The following is a 17663-nucleotide window of genomic DNA, read 5'->3' as shown; positions in this document are numbered from 1 at the left end:
AGAGTCTGTATATAGAGACTATTTGACATCAAAGTACGCTGGTACGATTTGATGCTCTAAAAGTACGCACATCGCTTGATCTCGCATTTCGCCGGCTTCAGTCTATTGGTCTATGCAAGTTGTCACTCACAAGTTGATGCTCGGTGAGTATAGGCGCATAGGCGGAATGAAAAGATTTCGACCAATCAGAGCGCTGCATAAAACATTTGCTGAGCCCAAGAAGATGTCTTCAGCTTGTTTGTTTTGGCCAACCAGCAGTCCAGAACTTAAATTTACTGTCATACAAAACAGTGAGGAGCAGCAAGTTCTCAGGCTTGAGAAGCTGGAAACAGAACTCTTTAAACTTAATCGATTTATAACCACTGTTTATTAACTTATTTCTGGTTGGCAAACTGATTAATCATCTGGACATCTCAGCACTATCCAGCTCTGTTAGATAAAATGTAATCAGAATTTATTTCCTACAATAGGAATATTTAAAGGTCCAGTGTTTAGGATTTAGTGGCATCAAGCAGTGAGGTTGCAGAACTGGAACTTCTCTTGACACTATCTAGAGCCACTGTTCAGTTTGTCTGTTCTGGCGGACTCTGTGGAAGAGGACCTGCTTCGTGTGTAGATATAAACAGTTCATTTCAAGGTAATGAAAACATAACAATTCTTATTTTCAGGCGATTATAAACTAAATAAAAATATATTCCATTTCTGCCAATAGATGCCCCTAAATCCTACACACTGGACTTTAGCACCTCCTACACACGGTCAGATAGAGAACTAGCATGAATTTAGTATCTTGCTCAAGGACACTTCCGCTCGGTAGGAAGGTGGGAGGTTGACCTGTTCTCCTCTATTCAAAGCACCGTCTCTCTAACTGCGTAAATGCTTGGTTTATAACATCTAGAATAGGAGTACAGTAAATGGATATTTCTAGACCACAAAGAGTGCTCACTCCAACACACCGAGGTTCAAAACAACATTCTTTCCTCTCTTTCATATTGTGTATGAAGTGGGAGTGTACGGCCCGAGTCCCTGTGTTGAACACTGATTCATTATCATCCGTGGGCTTCTACTAAAGGGCTATGTTTAGATGAGAGCCGTTCATTGTTAAAGGGATCACCAGGGCTACATGTAGCGTCAGATGTGACAGCGACGACTACGATCGTGCTGCTCGTCTGTTTTGGTGCATTAAAGAGAGAGTGTGCCCTTGACGGAAGAGAAACTGCAGAGCACTGTCCACTTGAAAATCAAACATCCGCATGAAAAGGGAGGCAGTTGGTTTTGAGGAAACATTTCCAGTAAGCATATAACAAGTTTACGTGGCATGTTCTTGAAAGTCTTCAGATTTAATAATGATCATCACAGTGCTATTTTAAAAGAAAATACAGCACCCGAAGCATGAACAACAACCCCATCAGCTATTTCTAGTTTTTAAATGGAACATGAGGTTAGCAGCCACAGAGCAGAGAGTCGCAGTAAAGACTGAGGGGAAAAATAAGAAAGGACAGCAGCAGTGAGGGATCAGGGCAGGTGACAACCGATCAAGATGATTGATGAAGAGAGAAGGAGATGGGCAGGGCTAATGCTACGCTTCTTTGTCCAAGGAAAGACAGGGTTATGCTCACCTTAAAACGTCTTAACGGCACTGATTTCATTAATCTAAAACAGGCAGTAATTGGCATTAAAATTTCTTAAATCAATCTTTAAAAAGTCCTTAAACTGTTAAGATATTGGAAGTAGGATTTTATGATTTTTTTTTTTTTATGACATTTCGTCAGCTTAAATGCATGTGCACAGTCAATATTTCTGCTGAGATGTTCTTCACAGTATGTGTTTGCTCGCGCTTACAAGAGTTACAGGGAAACTGCCTAGACGTATTTACATCAACAGTTTCATCAGCCTCTAGTCCAAAGAACATGAGCTCCCTCATGTCAGACACAATTTGTCTGTGGGCTGCATGTACCAAAATTTCTAACGTTTCATTTGAATGGCGTCAGACATGAAGTTGTCTCTTCACGGACAAGACCATGTCGGTCAAAGAAAGTTTGTGCATCTAAAAAGCAGCTCAAAAGCAACTGTCGTAGCAATTTTCTCATATTTCTCAGCCGTCCACACTATTGACTAGCTTCCATCACCACAAATCTCTCCCAATGTTTGGCCAGTTTGACCTGATGTGATGACATTGTCACGTCAGATCAGAGAAATTATTTAAATAGCACAAAAAAACAAAACAATTCTCCTCATATTCTTACAGACACCTCATTATATGCTGTTCAAATGGGTAACAAATATTCAGATAACCAAATAGTTATAGGTAAATAACCAACTATTTACCGACTGTGTTGTTCCACCACTTGTTAATAAGGGGTGCTGCAGCCAAACCAGTTTTGCTGACTTCGATAGCAATGGCTAGTCTTGAGTCCATCTAGGCTAACTGTGGGTTCTAAATCCCAAAAAGGAAAAGTCTCAGAGGAAAATAGAGAATTTAATAGTTTGTGGACACTTAGTTTGCTTTTACTGTCAATGCTGCGAGGTTAGAGTACCAAATAATCATAATAACCCACTGCAGAGTAGCCATCTCGTGGTAAAACATATTTATGAATGCTCATTCAAATTAAGTAAGGTTGATAGACAGATGACAGATGATCCATTGTCTGCTTGCTGTCACTATAACCTGGACGACATAGGGAAGTGCAAATTCAACAAAGTAGGGATGCACGATAATATTGGTATGTCATCGTATCGGCCAATATCAGCTTTATAATGAATTATTTTTTTCACAATGAATGAATATTCCATACGTTGCGTCCAAGCATTTTATTTCATGTCTCCATCTGCTGGTGGGCCATCATGATAAGAGTATGCATGCATAAGGTGATGCTAATTCCACTACAGAAGAGACTTGATGATCACTAAAATTAGGTAGGGAAAAAAGTGGATATCTCGATATTGGTAGTCAAATGAGTTGTTACATATTGGCATATCAGATATTGGATAAAAATCCAAAAACAAAAATATGTTTAATTGAGACTTTGTAGCATGACTGAAACCGATATAAGGCAATCCGCACAAGGCTTGGCATACTTAATGCAAAGAAAATTTCAAACTCTGCAAGATGGGAATCGAGGAATTCCACATGCAGACTGAGAAACAAAAAATGGCCAAGAAAACCTCATAACAAACGCCACGACTTCCCCAGTTCTGTTTTACCCTCGTCTCCATCACGCAACAAAAAAAGTAATGTTTTATGTTATAAAAATTTTGGCAAAATTTTCCCTAACCCGACATAATTGATGTCATCTTTTTATTTATTTACTTCTATTTTGGTTATTCTGAAATTGATTCTAAAAGTCTATCTTGCCTAAAGCTGTACGAACCCTGAAAGACATTGCAGATTGGAGCATCAATGTCTCCGTTTCCTGAACAAGGTCTCAGATGTACGTGTCACCGTCTGCATCACTGAGCACTGTTTTACAGCCGCGCTCCTTTCAGCTGAAGGTTATGAACCCTGCAGTCATTATACTTTTCAGTACAGTACTCGAGCTGACCTCCTCAGGCATTTTAATGGCCTCCTACTACATGCAGCAGATCCCCCAAGCATGTTTTTCAACAGCTGATTGCTACACAGAAACGATCCATCTTGATTTGCAGCCGGCAGGAAACATATGGTCCGTGTTATTGTGTGAGCTGCTGGAGAAAACATACAGGGCCCCAGCTGAGGCCGAGCTGCCGCAGCTTACAGAGGAATGCTGAAACCAAATGATAATGACTCAACGGACTTATCTGTGGGAGTGAAGGTATTTAAACTAGACCAAAAACAACCTCCTACTGTAATGCTGACAGCGCAAACAAACTGAGAGCGAGGAGAAATTATGGCGAGCGTAAAAATACTGACATTGGAGGGAAACATTAGAAAGCAGAGGTCATGCTGAGACGCACAGTGGCAATATAAATGAGGCAGAAAGAGGTAAAACACCATGAAACCTGCGGGTTTAAGCTTTTTAGATGGGTGAAAATGGATTTATGATAATTTAAACCACCAAAATGAGTTCGAATCAGTCTGCTTTAACATTGTTGTAGTTTTTTGCAACTCTGGATGAACAGAGTAAGAAACAGGGACATATAATTATGACCTGTACAAACTTAAAAAGTAATTTTATAAAGCAGCTTACCTGACTTGCCCACGCCCGCTCTGCCGAAGACAGCCAGCTTCACCTCCGGGCTTTTCGCCATGACTGCAGCTGCGGCCAGCAAAGATCAGCAAACCAATCAGTGAGCTCTGAGGTCAGCCATTCATCCTCGCAGCGTCTGACAGAAACATGAAGGACACGTTTATGTTACAATGCATTCGTAGTTGCTGAAGTACATTTCAGTGTAGACAGCTTAATTGTTTCACTGGCATATGATTGTGAATGCTGTATTTTTCTTTTTGCTGGTATTTCTTCTTTTAGCTCCCAGCGTCCTTTGTGAGTCATGCAGTGATTTCTCTGTGTCCTCCAGCAAGCTGCAGGACACCTCAGCAGAAAAGGCAGGCGAAGAATGACTAAACTGAAAGAGGCTCATAGTCGGTCATATGAAGACAGAGTCACCATGCCCTCCAGAAATTACCTTTGTGCACTATAAATTTGTTTTTCCAGTTATGTTTGGAAGAAAAGGTAATTGTTGACTTGAATATGTAGAACTCAAAGTACGCCTCCAGGGGAGAATGGTGTCCTCTTTTAAAGCTACAGCTGGTAACTTTTGTCATATTTGCTGAAACTGTCACTTTAACCACACAACAGTACATGAGACAGACAGTCTGCTGAAAAAAAAAAGTCACATTCTTCCTCCTCCTCCTCCTCATAGTCCTTCTAATGGCAATTGCAAGAATCCACCATGGATGAACGAAAACAACTAATCGCAGCTGAACAGTGTCTAGCTAAGCTGTCAATCAGTGCAGTCAAACTGTCAAACCCGGCAGCGCTGATCAAATATGAATCATGATTCTGTTACTGCATTGCCTAACTCTTGCCTCAGATTTTTTCAGAAGCATATTTTACTGTTTATCTGTAAAATGACAGTTTGTGACCCTGCCACCATTTTGGAAACAGCAGTTTCTTGGAGGGTCCACTGCCTGGAGCATCTCATGCCTCCACTGAATGGTACCTCACTGCATTGGTATCTGACACCAAGGGGCGGGATTTGACAAGTTGGGAGCGAGACCAGCCACAACGAAGCAGTGCCCACCAGCCGATTCACAAACTTTCTCGGTATACAGCTAAACAGTACAAAATATGTTTCTGAAAACATCTGAGGTGAGCAACAGGCAATGTAGTAACAAAATCTTGATTCCTTTTTGATCAGTGCTGCCTAGTTTGGCAGTTTGACCACAGTTCGATTGTTTTCGCAGATTATGTCTCCTGTACCAGCATTTGGCTGTACAACACATTCTCAATCCCAACTCGTTAAATACTGACGCTAAGTCAAAGTCAGTGGTCCTACATGTCAAAATATGACACGCTAGGTACCCCTTCAGCATCAATTTTGGACCCTCGAGGATGGTGTGTCAATGTATGCTTCTTTCATGCATTGTGTCTTTTCAAAACAAATGGAAATGTGCAATTTCTGGTCAATAAACATATACAGGCTCTTTTCAAAATAAATTTAGAACATAGGTTAAAAAAACTTTAAGGTTTACGTCTTTAGGTTTAGGCAACAAAAGCATGTGATTAGGTATAGACGAAAACATCCTAGTTTGGCCTAAAACAAATGCTTTTGTGACTAACATGATGTAACATCACATGACATACGTCAATAGCATAGAATGCTAGACATACAAGCACATTGCGTTGTTAATGAAAATAACTTGTTAGACTTTTAATTTCAAATGGGACACAAACAGCGGTCTCCTGGGTGAAAGTCCAGAGTTTATTTGACCCATCCACCTCCCTTTCCACCACCCTTGGTGGACTTTCTTGCTTTTTATAATGCGGCAGATTCATGGAGCGTCTCATACCACCACTCAAGGGTACCTCCGTGCATCCGTATCTGACGCCAAGGGCCACTAACCAAGGGGCGGGATTTGACAAGTTGGGAGTGAGACCAGGTTGAGATGTGGCGACAGGTTCAGCAAATATGGCAAAAAAGTTATTTGATAAAAGCTTTAAATTTGATTCTGAGCTCAGGAGACATGACCTTCATGTAACTTCAAAAACAGTAGTTTGTGTTAAGTTACAGTACATAAAAGGGTTAATTTAATACTGTATTGAAATAATATAAACTGTCATTTAAATTCATGATTTAAAGCAAACGGCAGACAAAATGTGTTACTGAAGTTTGTGTTTTCTACATTTGGAGTTTTGTCTGATAATGCATAAATACTAACTCTTTTTGTACTTAATTTTGTCATACTGTTATATCCTGCATATCTTATATCTGGTTATCTGATATTAGAAAAGTATATTATTAATAATATTTTCATATTAATTTCAGCCCTAAAGTAACAGGTGCAGTTGCTAAGCATGTTTTTGTAACATTTTTGTGACTTTCGTAGTTCATAAATTCATGTTTAGTTATTTTTACATGTGCGCAGTAATGTGGAACAAATGAATCTTCCTTTGAGGAAAGACACCAGTGTGGTGTGTGAAAACCACATAAAAAACATTCACTTATTTTACTTTGCGTATGTAGCACAGAGACAGTGGTGTCAGTCCATTTTGGGGAGTTGTTGACCTCTTAACTGTGATTCTCATGCAGATGTGTGAGAGATGTGACAGGCAGATAATGAGCAGAAGACAGAGAGGCCAGGGGAGCGTAAAATAACGCACGCACAGGGCTGAATTCATTCAAAAGGAAAACACAGCCGCGGCCCATTAAAACAACCGAGCACAGGTCTGTTTAATGAGAAAACAACCCGCTGTGCAGTTATCGCACAAGGTATTTGATGATAAACTTCTGCCTCAGACACTTTATCTTCTGCCGGCTCCTCTAACATTTTTACAACAAAAAAAGCAGAAAACAACAAAGAAATTTCTAATTGAAATCTATATCTTAATGACTGCAGAGGAATCCTGGGAAACACAGTAATCATTTGACACTGGAAGTTATTGAATGTCATCAGGAATTTATTTTTTTCCCCCTAAAATATTTATTTAAAAAAAGAAAAAGCATTAAAATCCCATATGAAGTGGTGTGTTCTGTGTAATTGGTATTAAATTTTAGTCACTGGGTTGCATTACATGAGAGTAATTGGGAAAAAAACATGAATTTTTGATAAACAAAATTAATTAAATAAAAAATTGGGAAACCACTAGAATCCCATATGAAGGTATCTCCTGTGTGTCCAGTAACATGATGCAGTTTAGTATTAAATTTGAGTCACTGGGACTCATTAAATCTAAGTTACTAAAAAACAGTAATTATTTTCTATTAAAATATTAATGTAAAATAAATTAACTACACATTAATAATGAAAATAAATGCACTACATGAGGCCAATTAAGTCTATTTTTTTTTCATCTTTAGTCTCACTGATATTAGCAAGTTAAAATGAAGGTACTGAAAAAACATTGGTTTTATATTATTTAAATACTCAGTTTCACCCAACATCGGGTCAAACTCGGTAAGAAGACGCCGCAGGGTCCTGAGTAATCGTTTGTCGAATATTAAACTTAAAACTAACTTCGGCTGATTTGACTGCTGTGTTTTCCGCTGCTTGGCTGCTCTGTCTTGTCTGTCCCTGCGCTGTCAGTGTCCTCTTTTTGCGCCATGATGTCATAAATTTGTTCTTCACTGCGTAAGAAGATAGACTTATGGCATGAGAGCGTGTAAAAAGTGTCAAATTGCGGATACCATCACTTGTTGAGTTGGCAGCTGTACAAAATCAGGTGAGAATTACCTACTACTATGCACATGGTATTTTGAGCTCTGAGAATGTTGCATGTCCGATTAGCAGCAGTGCTGACTGAAATAACACAACAACAAACACAGCAGGTGGAGGTTTGTTTACATTGAATGTACTCAGTAGTGGCAGCAGGCCTGTTTGTGAGTGGAGGATCATGGATTTGAACCTCTGCTGCTGCTGTTGTGAGACTGCAGAAGAAAACATCCTCTGTAGCTGTACTGTGCTGGAGCCTCACAGCAGGAAATGACTAGAATACAGCAGTAGAGACACGTCGTCACCCCTGTCAACTTGGTCCATAATGCAGCGTAAACACAGAGAAAACCTCGAGAAAAACTCTTATTTCTGTACCATGAATATGAAGCTGTCACCAGCACCTGGTTAGCTTAGCTTAGCTTTGCATACAGACTGGAAACAGTGGGAAACTGTTAGCCTAGCTCAGTTCAAAGGTGGCGAAATCCTATCATCTTCTCCAAAGCTCCTTTGTTTGATCCATACAAATACAGAAGAGTAAAAACGTCACCCTGTAGTTTTCAGGCGATATGTGTGTCTTGGTTGGGCTCAGTCACTCCTGCTTTATTGCCGGCTACAGTAGTTCACCAACTAGCCCTGCAAGTCCCCTCTAAGTCACCAAGCTTCTAGAATCAAAAGCAGATACGAATTTATTTTTTATTCTCTTAGACGCGTGCTGCTTATAGTTTGACAACTAGTTCCTACCTTTAAGAAAGTTGGGACCTCACCTGCCCAGGAACGTCCTGAACACAAAATACAGGCAGGAGGAGGGTTTCTGTTGCAGTTAAATACGCTGCCACACACTTCTAATGGGTCATTAGTTATGACTGAGAGGGATTACTTCTGTATGAGTCTACACTAGGGCTGCCCTGACTAAGAATTTTCCTAGTTGACCAGACGATATATTGTCCTGGAAATATTCAGGTTTCAGATGATACGTCATGTTTGTAGTCGACCAATGAAGATGAGTTTACATATCACCTTGGGTTCGTCCTTCACCTTCTCAAAATGATCCCACACTTTGGATTTCCTGCCCGACATGTTATTAACTAGCCTGTGGAATAACCGCAGGTACCAGCCCTGGAAATTAACCTGACTCCTGTCTGACTGCTGAGCGTGGACACTTCCTGTGTCTGTCCTTTCAAATTAAATTCCCACACGTTCCAGTCATACAGGTTTTGATTTATTTTGACAAGGCGCAGCTCCTGATAGAGTTTCACGTTCTGAACTACCAATGAAATCTTGCCTATTAATAACCTTTCTGGTCGACTAATGTTTGGTTGACTATTAGGGGGCGGCCCTAGTCTATACATTGTTTTATTTATTTATATTTTTAGGAAATCCTGCATAGTATACCTTTTACTGTAAGATCAAGGTCAACCTCAGGGCATAGCACAAGACATCAGATGTAGAGAAGAGGAATAGTCGCCCATTGCGACAGAAGCCTTCCTGTGAGTTTGTCAAAGCTTCAGTCTGTCATTTAGATTGTGATGGTCTCTGCAGTGTCACTTAAATCTAGCGGCACTAACTCTGAGCACCTGTCAGAATCTGCATCCATCAGGATGTCAGATCGGTGCCTCTCTATCTCAGATTTTGCATGTAATGCATCAGGGAGCAGATGGACAGACAATATAGCGCTGTCATTGGGTAAAAACATGGTGCTAATGGTTCAGCTGAAATTTAAAGAGTGCTATACTCTTCTGTTGGTTGAAAAAAGTCTTTGGGGATTTAGATTTTAGAGTTAAAAGCGAACTTGGATGAAACGAAAATTGGATGGTGGTCAAGATGAACGTTATTCACCTCCCATTGTGGAGGTAAGACATTTTCATGCTCTTTGTTTTGGCAAGATACAGATTGGCTCTGCCAGAGAGTTAAGAGTCCAGATTTTTATTGACTCAAACTGTCTGATCACTTAATGTTTTTAAAATCAGAATAATATTATCATCTTGCTTTTTCTCGTGTCAAACAAATGCACAACAAAAAACCCCCACAATAATAAAACACTCAATACATGATCAAAGGTGACAGAAATCTGGCTTTCAAAAATATCTGGCAGTTGTGAGATCCAATATATGGCCTGCTGAAGTGTTTGAGAAATGATCTATCATCAGTTACTGTCATGTAAATTAAACCGCCCGTAGCAAGAAAAATGGGAGAAAACTAAAAACAGACGTCCAGCGCTCCCTGCGTGCTTAAATAAAAACTGAAAAATGTCTTGGTGTGTGTGTGTGTCAGTGCCAGAAACATGTTAGCCAACATCACACTGGTTGGAGTTATGAAGTGGCAAACTTCCAGCGCTTTGCTTCCTCACCCACTGCCCCACACACACACACACACACACACACACACTTGAGTTGAAGCTAACCTTCGCCTTTTATACCAACACACCATATATGGTGTGGCTGTGTGCCGCTTGATGTGGCTCAAGTGGAGGTCCATCATCCATCTCTGTGTCTCTTTCTCTCAGCAAGGGCCATCATGGCAGACGTCAGAGTCTTTAAATATTATTGTTTTAAACATGATTAATGTGGATTTCAAGATCCCACCAACCAGACAGCGCAGTCAAAACAGGGCATTATATTGTGGTAATGCTGTAATGGTAATAGCAGTGACATCAGTAACATTTTGTTCTGTCCTTCAGTTTGGTTTGAGTTGTTCTGCGCATTTATGAAATGGTGATACAGTCTGTTCTACATGAGGTGAATCATTTGTCAACCATACACTGTAGGCTACAGCTACAGTTGGGTTAGTTGTAATCTCTAAGGGTGCTTTCACACCTGCCCTGTTTGGTTCAGTTCAATCAAACTCAAGTTCGTTTGCCCACGAAGTGCGGTTCTTTTGGGCAGGTGTGAACACAGCAGTCGCACTCTGGTGCGCACCAAACCAACCAGACCGAGATCTTCTTGAAGAGGTGGTCTCGGTTCGTCTGTGGTGAGAATGTGTTCCGACCTCGATCTGAACCAACTGCTGTCTGTCTAGTTGTCCCTCCATTGTGACATTAGAAAGTGTCGCATTTATCTTGCAAGTGTACTCTTCTTCAACATTTTGTTTATTTCCTGGATTTTTCCCACATGGAAATTCTGACCAATCAAGACAAGCTTTCTCGCGCAAAGCATTTGATCTGGTCCACTTGTAAATGCTGCCGTGAGAACACGAACCAACTCTAGGCAATTATGACAAACAAAATTAGTCCCTGATTCAGACCAAAGAAAGACAACTCTAGGTCTGAAAGCACCCTATGTTCTCCAGGACCACCTCGATTGTGGCTGCCTGAGAGTTAGGAGCAATAACTGCCACATACATTTGGAGACTCTCCAACAAAAAAACCTCCACAAATTTAGTCATTTCAGCAATCGCCCTAGACTGACATGTTTGTGTTCAGTAGACAAAGCCCTGTTTGTAAAAAAGACAAATACTTGGTAAACCACAGTTTGTTTTCAGTTTCCAGCTGTCAGTCAGATTTTTTTTTTTAGCATGATCGTGATTGTTCCTTAACACGAACTACATGGTTAGTATTGAAACCGTAACGACAAAGGTCCCCTAAACAAAATACGTTTTTTTGGGGTTTTTTTGTAAACCCAAACCATAATATTTTTCCAAACCTCAGCCAGGTTATTTTTTTTTGTCTAAACCAACCCGACAGTAACCTCTGGAGTTGAAAAAGTGACAACACCTGCAGTTTCTCTAATGGCCACTTGAGGCTGACTCCAAAACCACGTTATATATCTGTTTGCGCCTGAATCACACCCACATCTCAGGCAGTTCTCATCTACCCATGGAAAAAGTTTTGCCAATGTGCTGCTTTACAGATGGAGCCTATAAAGTACTTAAAACTGTTGTAACTAGTGGCCACTGCATATTGATCAGAAATGAACCAGACCAACTGAGAACTTGTTCGTACAACAGAAAGATAAGAGGGATTGAGGACAGGAATGTCTTCAGTCATTTTGGGGGGACTGCCGTGTGTAGATTGTAAACAGAATATGAATGAAATACTAGCAACCCAAACCCTCTTTTCTATCACAACAGACTTTGTTCAGTGTTCTTCCTGCTTCGTATCTCCCTGTCATGTTCTTGCTCTATATCTGTTTTAGATCTTACACGTATTACTATACTGCAGTCTTCCCTCGCTCTCCCACGGAGCAGCAGGGAAACACCAGTGAGACAAGAGGAAGAGGCACATCACAGCAGGGTCTCCCCACCGACCGTCATTCTTCTTTAGATTTTGCCATTTATGGCCTCCGCTCACTCCACCCACCATCCTGCCTCTCCTCTCATGCACACACACACACTGGCACACCTCAGTGGTGTAATGAAATCACAGGATAAACCGCTTCAGTGAGGCTGAAACAGCTGCTAAACTCAACACAGTGATGCGCCAGTATCTCAGACTGGTTTTCTCACTGTCACTCTGTCAGTATTGCAAAATTCAAAACAACCATTCTGTTCTACAAAATATGTACATGTACAACTACAACATTCAAAACCAATAGTACAAACCACATTGCTATAAACACAAATCTAAATTAGTAAGTGTTCAGGCTGAGGTCCCTACTGAGACTGACCTTTATGTTAAAGAGAGAATCCTTTTCTTTTAACCAGAACTAGCCTTGAAATCGCCATCGCCAAACCCACCAGACTCTATTTAAATAAACAGTCAATTTATTGTCATAAAACACACTTCATTCAAAGTCAACCGAAACAAAATAAAAGTCACAGAAAAGATTTTGGTTTGTGTTTCCACTGTTTTAACAATCACCATCTCTGGTTTGGTTGAAATAAACCCTTCATTCACTCAGCTAGATGTGAAAATGTGCTGCCCCTATACACGCTAAAATTGCTGTTTATTTAAATGGAGTCTGGTGGGTTTGGCGATGGTGAATTCAGGTTTTTTTTTGGGTTGAACAAAAAGGATCTGCAGCTTTATCTAAACAGTTTTGGATTGTTTAACCATTGGTAAAATAGTTGTGAGCCTCAAAGGAGATGTAGTTGTTCAGGTTGCAAATCCCCGTGTGATAACGTTATAACACGTCTTCAGTGGCGTTAAATAACATTTAGCATCATGTTTTAGCAAAGTCCATACACCTTTCAAGACTGTTACATCATAGCTGTAATGGCTGTAGGGTCCTGATATCATGGTAAGTTTAATTATATCTATAGTAAATGTAATAGTGTCTCTGATCTGAATTTGAAAAACGCGCCTTCCAGCTTTTACAGGCTGGGGACTCCGCCCTCACCACACCCTCTAACTATGACTAGACACCGCTTGTATTTATAATGAACCCAACGCCCTCTTTCTTGTATCCATAACTCTTTTGTTTTCCACCCACAGAACCTCTGCTCTACAGGGACCCCATCCAAACTGTCAAACTGGGCACGTGTAGGTTTTTTTCTGCTGTGTGCCCAGCTGGCTTTTGTGTCATTTTTACCCTGAGAAATGAATCTGGGTGGTGGTGCTGCGGTCGAGGGAGATTACAGACCTCTGAGCTCCAAACCATGGGAGGAGACCTGCTGCTCCACAGGCTATAGAAAGCCTGCAAACCACAGGCCTGTCATCTAAATGCATACAGTGAACTGGTGCTCTGCGTCTGGAGGGGAAAGAAAGCTGCAGCGTCCTGCTCACCGCTGTTTTTGTCATCCAGAGGTGACAGTTGTGGGTCAGACCGCCCTTATACTGAGAGACTCTGAAACCAGTTTGGCCCTGTTTGATCAAACTTTTCAAGCACTTCTGTGCCGTCCCAGGGAAGAAAACAAGCTTTTCTATGAGTCAACCAAGCTGAAAGAAGAATTCAAATCTTTTTTTCCAACATCCAGTATGTTGGATTTAGGAGGTTATACTAATAGCAGTGTATTATAATATAATAAGTGTTTTCCTTAGTGTATAATCACCATAAAATAATAATTGTTGTGTTTTCGTTACCTTAGAATGAGACGTTTATATGTACAAAGGGAGAGGGACCACGTTCACTGAGTCTGCCATGTATCTAGTAGTCCAGAATGAACAAACCAAAACAACACATTCTCGCTCCGACCTCGTCACATATCGACGTTCGGTCATGGACTTTCCAGGTCCAGATACGACGTGAAAGATACCCTGGGTGTGTTGGTTGTGGACTTTCTGGGACACGTGTCAAGTTCTGCCTGTCACATGCATTGGCTTCTCTCAAAACACACTTCTGTTTTCACCGGTAAAACAACGCAGATTGACGTTTTTTTCCTCCAACAAATGCACATAGTTGGGTTTAAGCAGCAAAAACACGTGGTAAGGTTTAGGAAAGAGAACCGAGTTTGGCTTTAGTACATTTCAGGACACGAACACAGCTTGCCCGGGTGAAAGTTGGTTTTCGTTGAACCCCTCGACCACCACCCCTACCAGCCCTACTCGCCATTTTAATTTTTCATTCTTGTCCCGCTGCGTTTTCCCCTGACGCCGCCGAGCACTGTTAAACAATAATGGCGACCGACAGTGCATCATGCTGACGTTAAAGAATAGGTTTTTTTAGTCAGTTTCTGATGCTGCAAATTACATCCGAATTTTGATGACTTTTGACTGAGACCGTGTTGACCAAACCCCGGCTCTAGAAAGGGCAATGTGCGTTTTTGCGTTAGCAACCGTACCTAGCAACCCCTCTGTGACAAGCCACGTCAGAAAACAACACTAATTTTATTAACGTGAAACTGCTTTATGCAGTGTTTTACCGGTTTAAATCACCTGGGGTCTCATTTGAAAAACAAAGAGTAGGATCCATAGTAAAAATGTATGTCCGGACAAAAGCTAAAAATGGAGCGTGCCAAATAAATATTCAACAGTTTCTACCATCAGGCTTCCACCTCACCATCTGCATCACCAATTTCCTGTCTCGTAAGCTTGTTCGTAAGCATGGGTCAAAGTTTCTCCTATCAAGTCTGTTTTTATAGATCATAACTTTTGCGTGGGAAGTAGCGTACGCCTCTTTCAGGCCTCATTTTGTGCGTACGCAATGTTTATAAATGAGACCCTTGGTGTGTTCTGGAGAGGTGTAGACCTCTGTGGATAATTGGGCTTCCTATAAAAACCTCCTGAACGTCTGAATCCTAAGTTACCAGAGTAAAAAAGTGAGCCCAGGTGCTGGGCTAGTGGTCCGTCTCCGACATGCCAGACAGCATCAGAAAACACACTTGGAGTTCAGACTTGGCATATGGGAGAAGATTCAGCTGGTTGCGATCTGCAGTCCTCAATGCCACGAAATCCTTCACACTATTCCTTTAAGTCAGTGGTTCCCAACTGGTCCAGCCATGGGGTCCAGATTTTTACTTTGTCATTAATTCAAGGTCCACACAGTTTAATATATTCAGTGTCATATGTTTTGCCATGTCGTTGAGGTAGTTCGCTGTCTCTGTCAGGTAGCTGTCTATTAGTCACTCACTCTACAGCAGGAAATGGCACTTCAAAATAAAAGCTCTGTGCTGCAAATTCACTGTACTTTAACATAAAGTCTTTTTTTTTTTTTTTGTTGTTTTTTATACAAACGTTACATTCGCAAGTCACTTGCGGTCCATTCAGAATGGACCCACAACCCACTTTTGGACCGCGACCCACCAGTTGGGAACCACTGGTTTAAGTAACAGTTGAAATACTCCAATGTGAAATATACTTGGTTACCATTTAAAGTTCTCCATTGAAAATGTAATTTAAAAAACAGGAGTAAAACAAAACTTATTGATGTATTTATATGTCCTTTCCAATGCATGATATTAATGTAAATATTACATTATTGTATTACTATTATATATGAATTAATTAACGGCATCATTTATTGATTGTAAACTTTGTAGTAAAATCTTATTCAACAAAGTAAGGTTGCATTAAAGTACTTCAGAATTGTGCTGCACTTGAGTAACTGTACTTGGTTACATGCACTTTCTCTTGATATGTGCGTTTCAGCTCAGAGTTGCTGTCAAAGTTTCTGTCATCTCATCTTCTCTTTCTCTCCATTTCCACTTGTGCTGGCATCCCACCCACAACATCCGTCAGAACCCCTGCTGGGAGTCCCTCCCGGACCCGGCTTGGCAGGCACCGTGTCGGATGTGTCCACTGACCCCAAATCCCATTGAGATGTGGGCTATTATGTAACACTCAGAGCTGCTCATGAATGCAAATGACGTCCTGGAACTCAGTCGGGGAAGGTGGAGGGAGAGTAAGATAAAACTGCATATTCATGAGGGCTGAAGTGGAGATACACGTGATTGTATTACAGAAACCTGAACGTGTTCCCATTTGAGAGATCTGTCCAACTTTTAGGATGTTACAGTACTGTTCATCTGAGACACTGAATGCAACATATCTGAATATCATACCCATTTTTAAATCGCATAAATGCCCGCCACATGTCATATAAATATTTTTTTAGTGTCATGAGAGAAGCAGACAGTGCCTGACCTTCCCTAAAGGTGTCATTGTGTCAGTAAAAGATGAAACCTCGTGGCCTGACCACAGGTTTGATCACCCCCACACCTCAGTGTTGCAGTGCTGTGTCCAGAGGGGACGCACCTCACATTAAATAAACACCGGCTCAAGACTCACCAATGCCCGCTGAATGCAGCAACAATCTCCCGCTGATGAACCGCAGCTCAGGAAAAGAGGAATTAAATAAAGAAAAGTTGTCAGCTCCGCGGATTTAAAATGACGTCTCTGACCTTCCCGGACGCAGATGCGGACGCAGCGCACCGCTGGATGAAAGGAGAGGTTCTGTCAGCAGCTGGATGGACAGACTGGTGGATGGATGGATGGATGGATGGATGGATGGGTGGACAGATCCGGTCCGGACACACCGAGCAGCAGCTCTGACTTGGATGAATGAATCCGTAAAGCGGAGGGTCAGTGGAAATATACGGAGCGGAGCTGCTGGAGTTCCCGACACTCTGCTGCCTCTGACCGGGCTGCTGCTGCATGCCGCTGCATCTCCACACTGACGGAGGACAGCGACCTCTGGTGGCGAGAAGCGCTCATCACCCATTTAAACACCACGCTGTACCTATTTATAATTTATACAGGCTGTTTTTTCCAGTCCAAACTTATTTTTTAAATCACTATCTATTAAATTTCTTTTGATTTAAGAATGTTTTTGAATAAGTGTAGTTCAGGATAAAGTAGCTGGAGCTCACCAGGTGCAGCTGCTGCTACATGAATAAACCTGACATTGATTTTTCTCGTTTAATTTTGGCAATAAATTGTGCTTGTTACATAATTTCACTCCCTCTGATTGTAATTTATCAGACACCAGTGCTCTGCATTTGCCCATCCTGTAACATTTCAGTTCATAAGACGCTTACTTCTGCAGGACTCTGCTTATGAAGCACTCACTGAAGTACACTGCACATGCAGGAATGAATGTTTTTTACTCACTGTGACACATCATGCTCATATGGTAATGTAATGTCAGCAGAGATGTAGTAAATGCAGACAGAGTAAAGTTTTGTACGTTTTGGGGTTTTATAGTTATGTTAAGGAACTCTTCTGAAACATTGGAATTTCTCATGGACACTGCTGAGATGACATTTCCTACCTATATCAGTGCTACAGCATCAGTCCTCAGGCTGTGAATACAATCATCAAGCTCTACAACAAAGGACTGAGAATCTTCTTTGATGACTACGGTGCCTGCTGTGTCCAGATGCAGATAAATGCTTTTCATGGTGACTGACTGACAGTGAAATTGCATTAAGGTTCATTCCACTGTGCTTTGTTCAGTGCACAAATCAATATTACAAGGTGTTACCAAGGTGATGGTCTATTCCT

General features: G+C 41.1%; 1 protein-coding gene across 2 annotated transcripts in view; it reads right to left on the bottom strand.

Annotated features, from left to right (window-relative positions):
- Nucleotides 1-16669, bottom strand: part of rerg (RAS-like, estrogen-regulated, growth inhibitor) — a 68137-nt gene extending 51468 nt beyond the window's left edge. The window contains exons 1-2 of one of the 2 annotated variants that reach the window (XM_050036610.1): nt 16562-16669; nt 4167-4302 (exon numbers count right to left, since the gene is read on the bottom strand). In XM_050036610.1, coding sequence (XP_049892567.1) covers nt 4167-4227 — 61 coding nt within the window. In that variant the 5' untranslated portion in view covers nt 4228-4302; nt 16562-16669. Of the gene's footprint in view, nt 1-4166; nt 4303-16448 lie in introns of both variants that reach the window. The other variant, XM_050036609.1, reaches the window with a different exon arrangement.
- Between the last annotated feature and the right edge of the window lie 994 nt (nt 16670-17663).

Source organism: Epinephelus moara, chromosome 23 (genome assembly GCF_006386435.1).
Source record: "Epinephelus moara isolate mb chromosome 23, YSFRI_EMoa_1.0, whole genome shotgun sequence".
NCBI classification, from domain to species: domain Eukaryota; kingdom Metazoa; phylum Chordata; class Actinopteri; order Perciformes; family Serranidae; genus Epinephelus; species Epinephelus moara.
The sequence above is the reverse complement of the archived record's forward strand: the minus strand, read 5'-3'. Positions and strand labels throughout refer to the sequence as shown.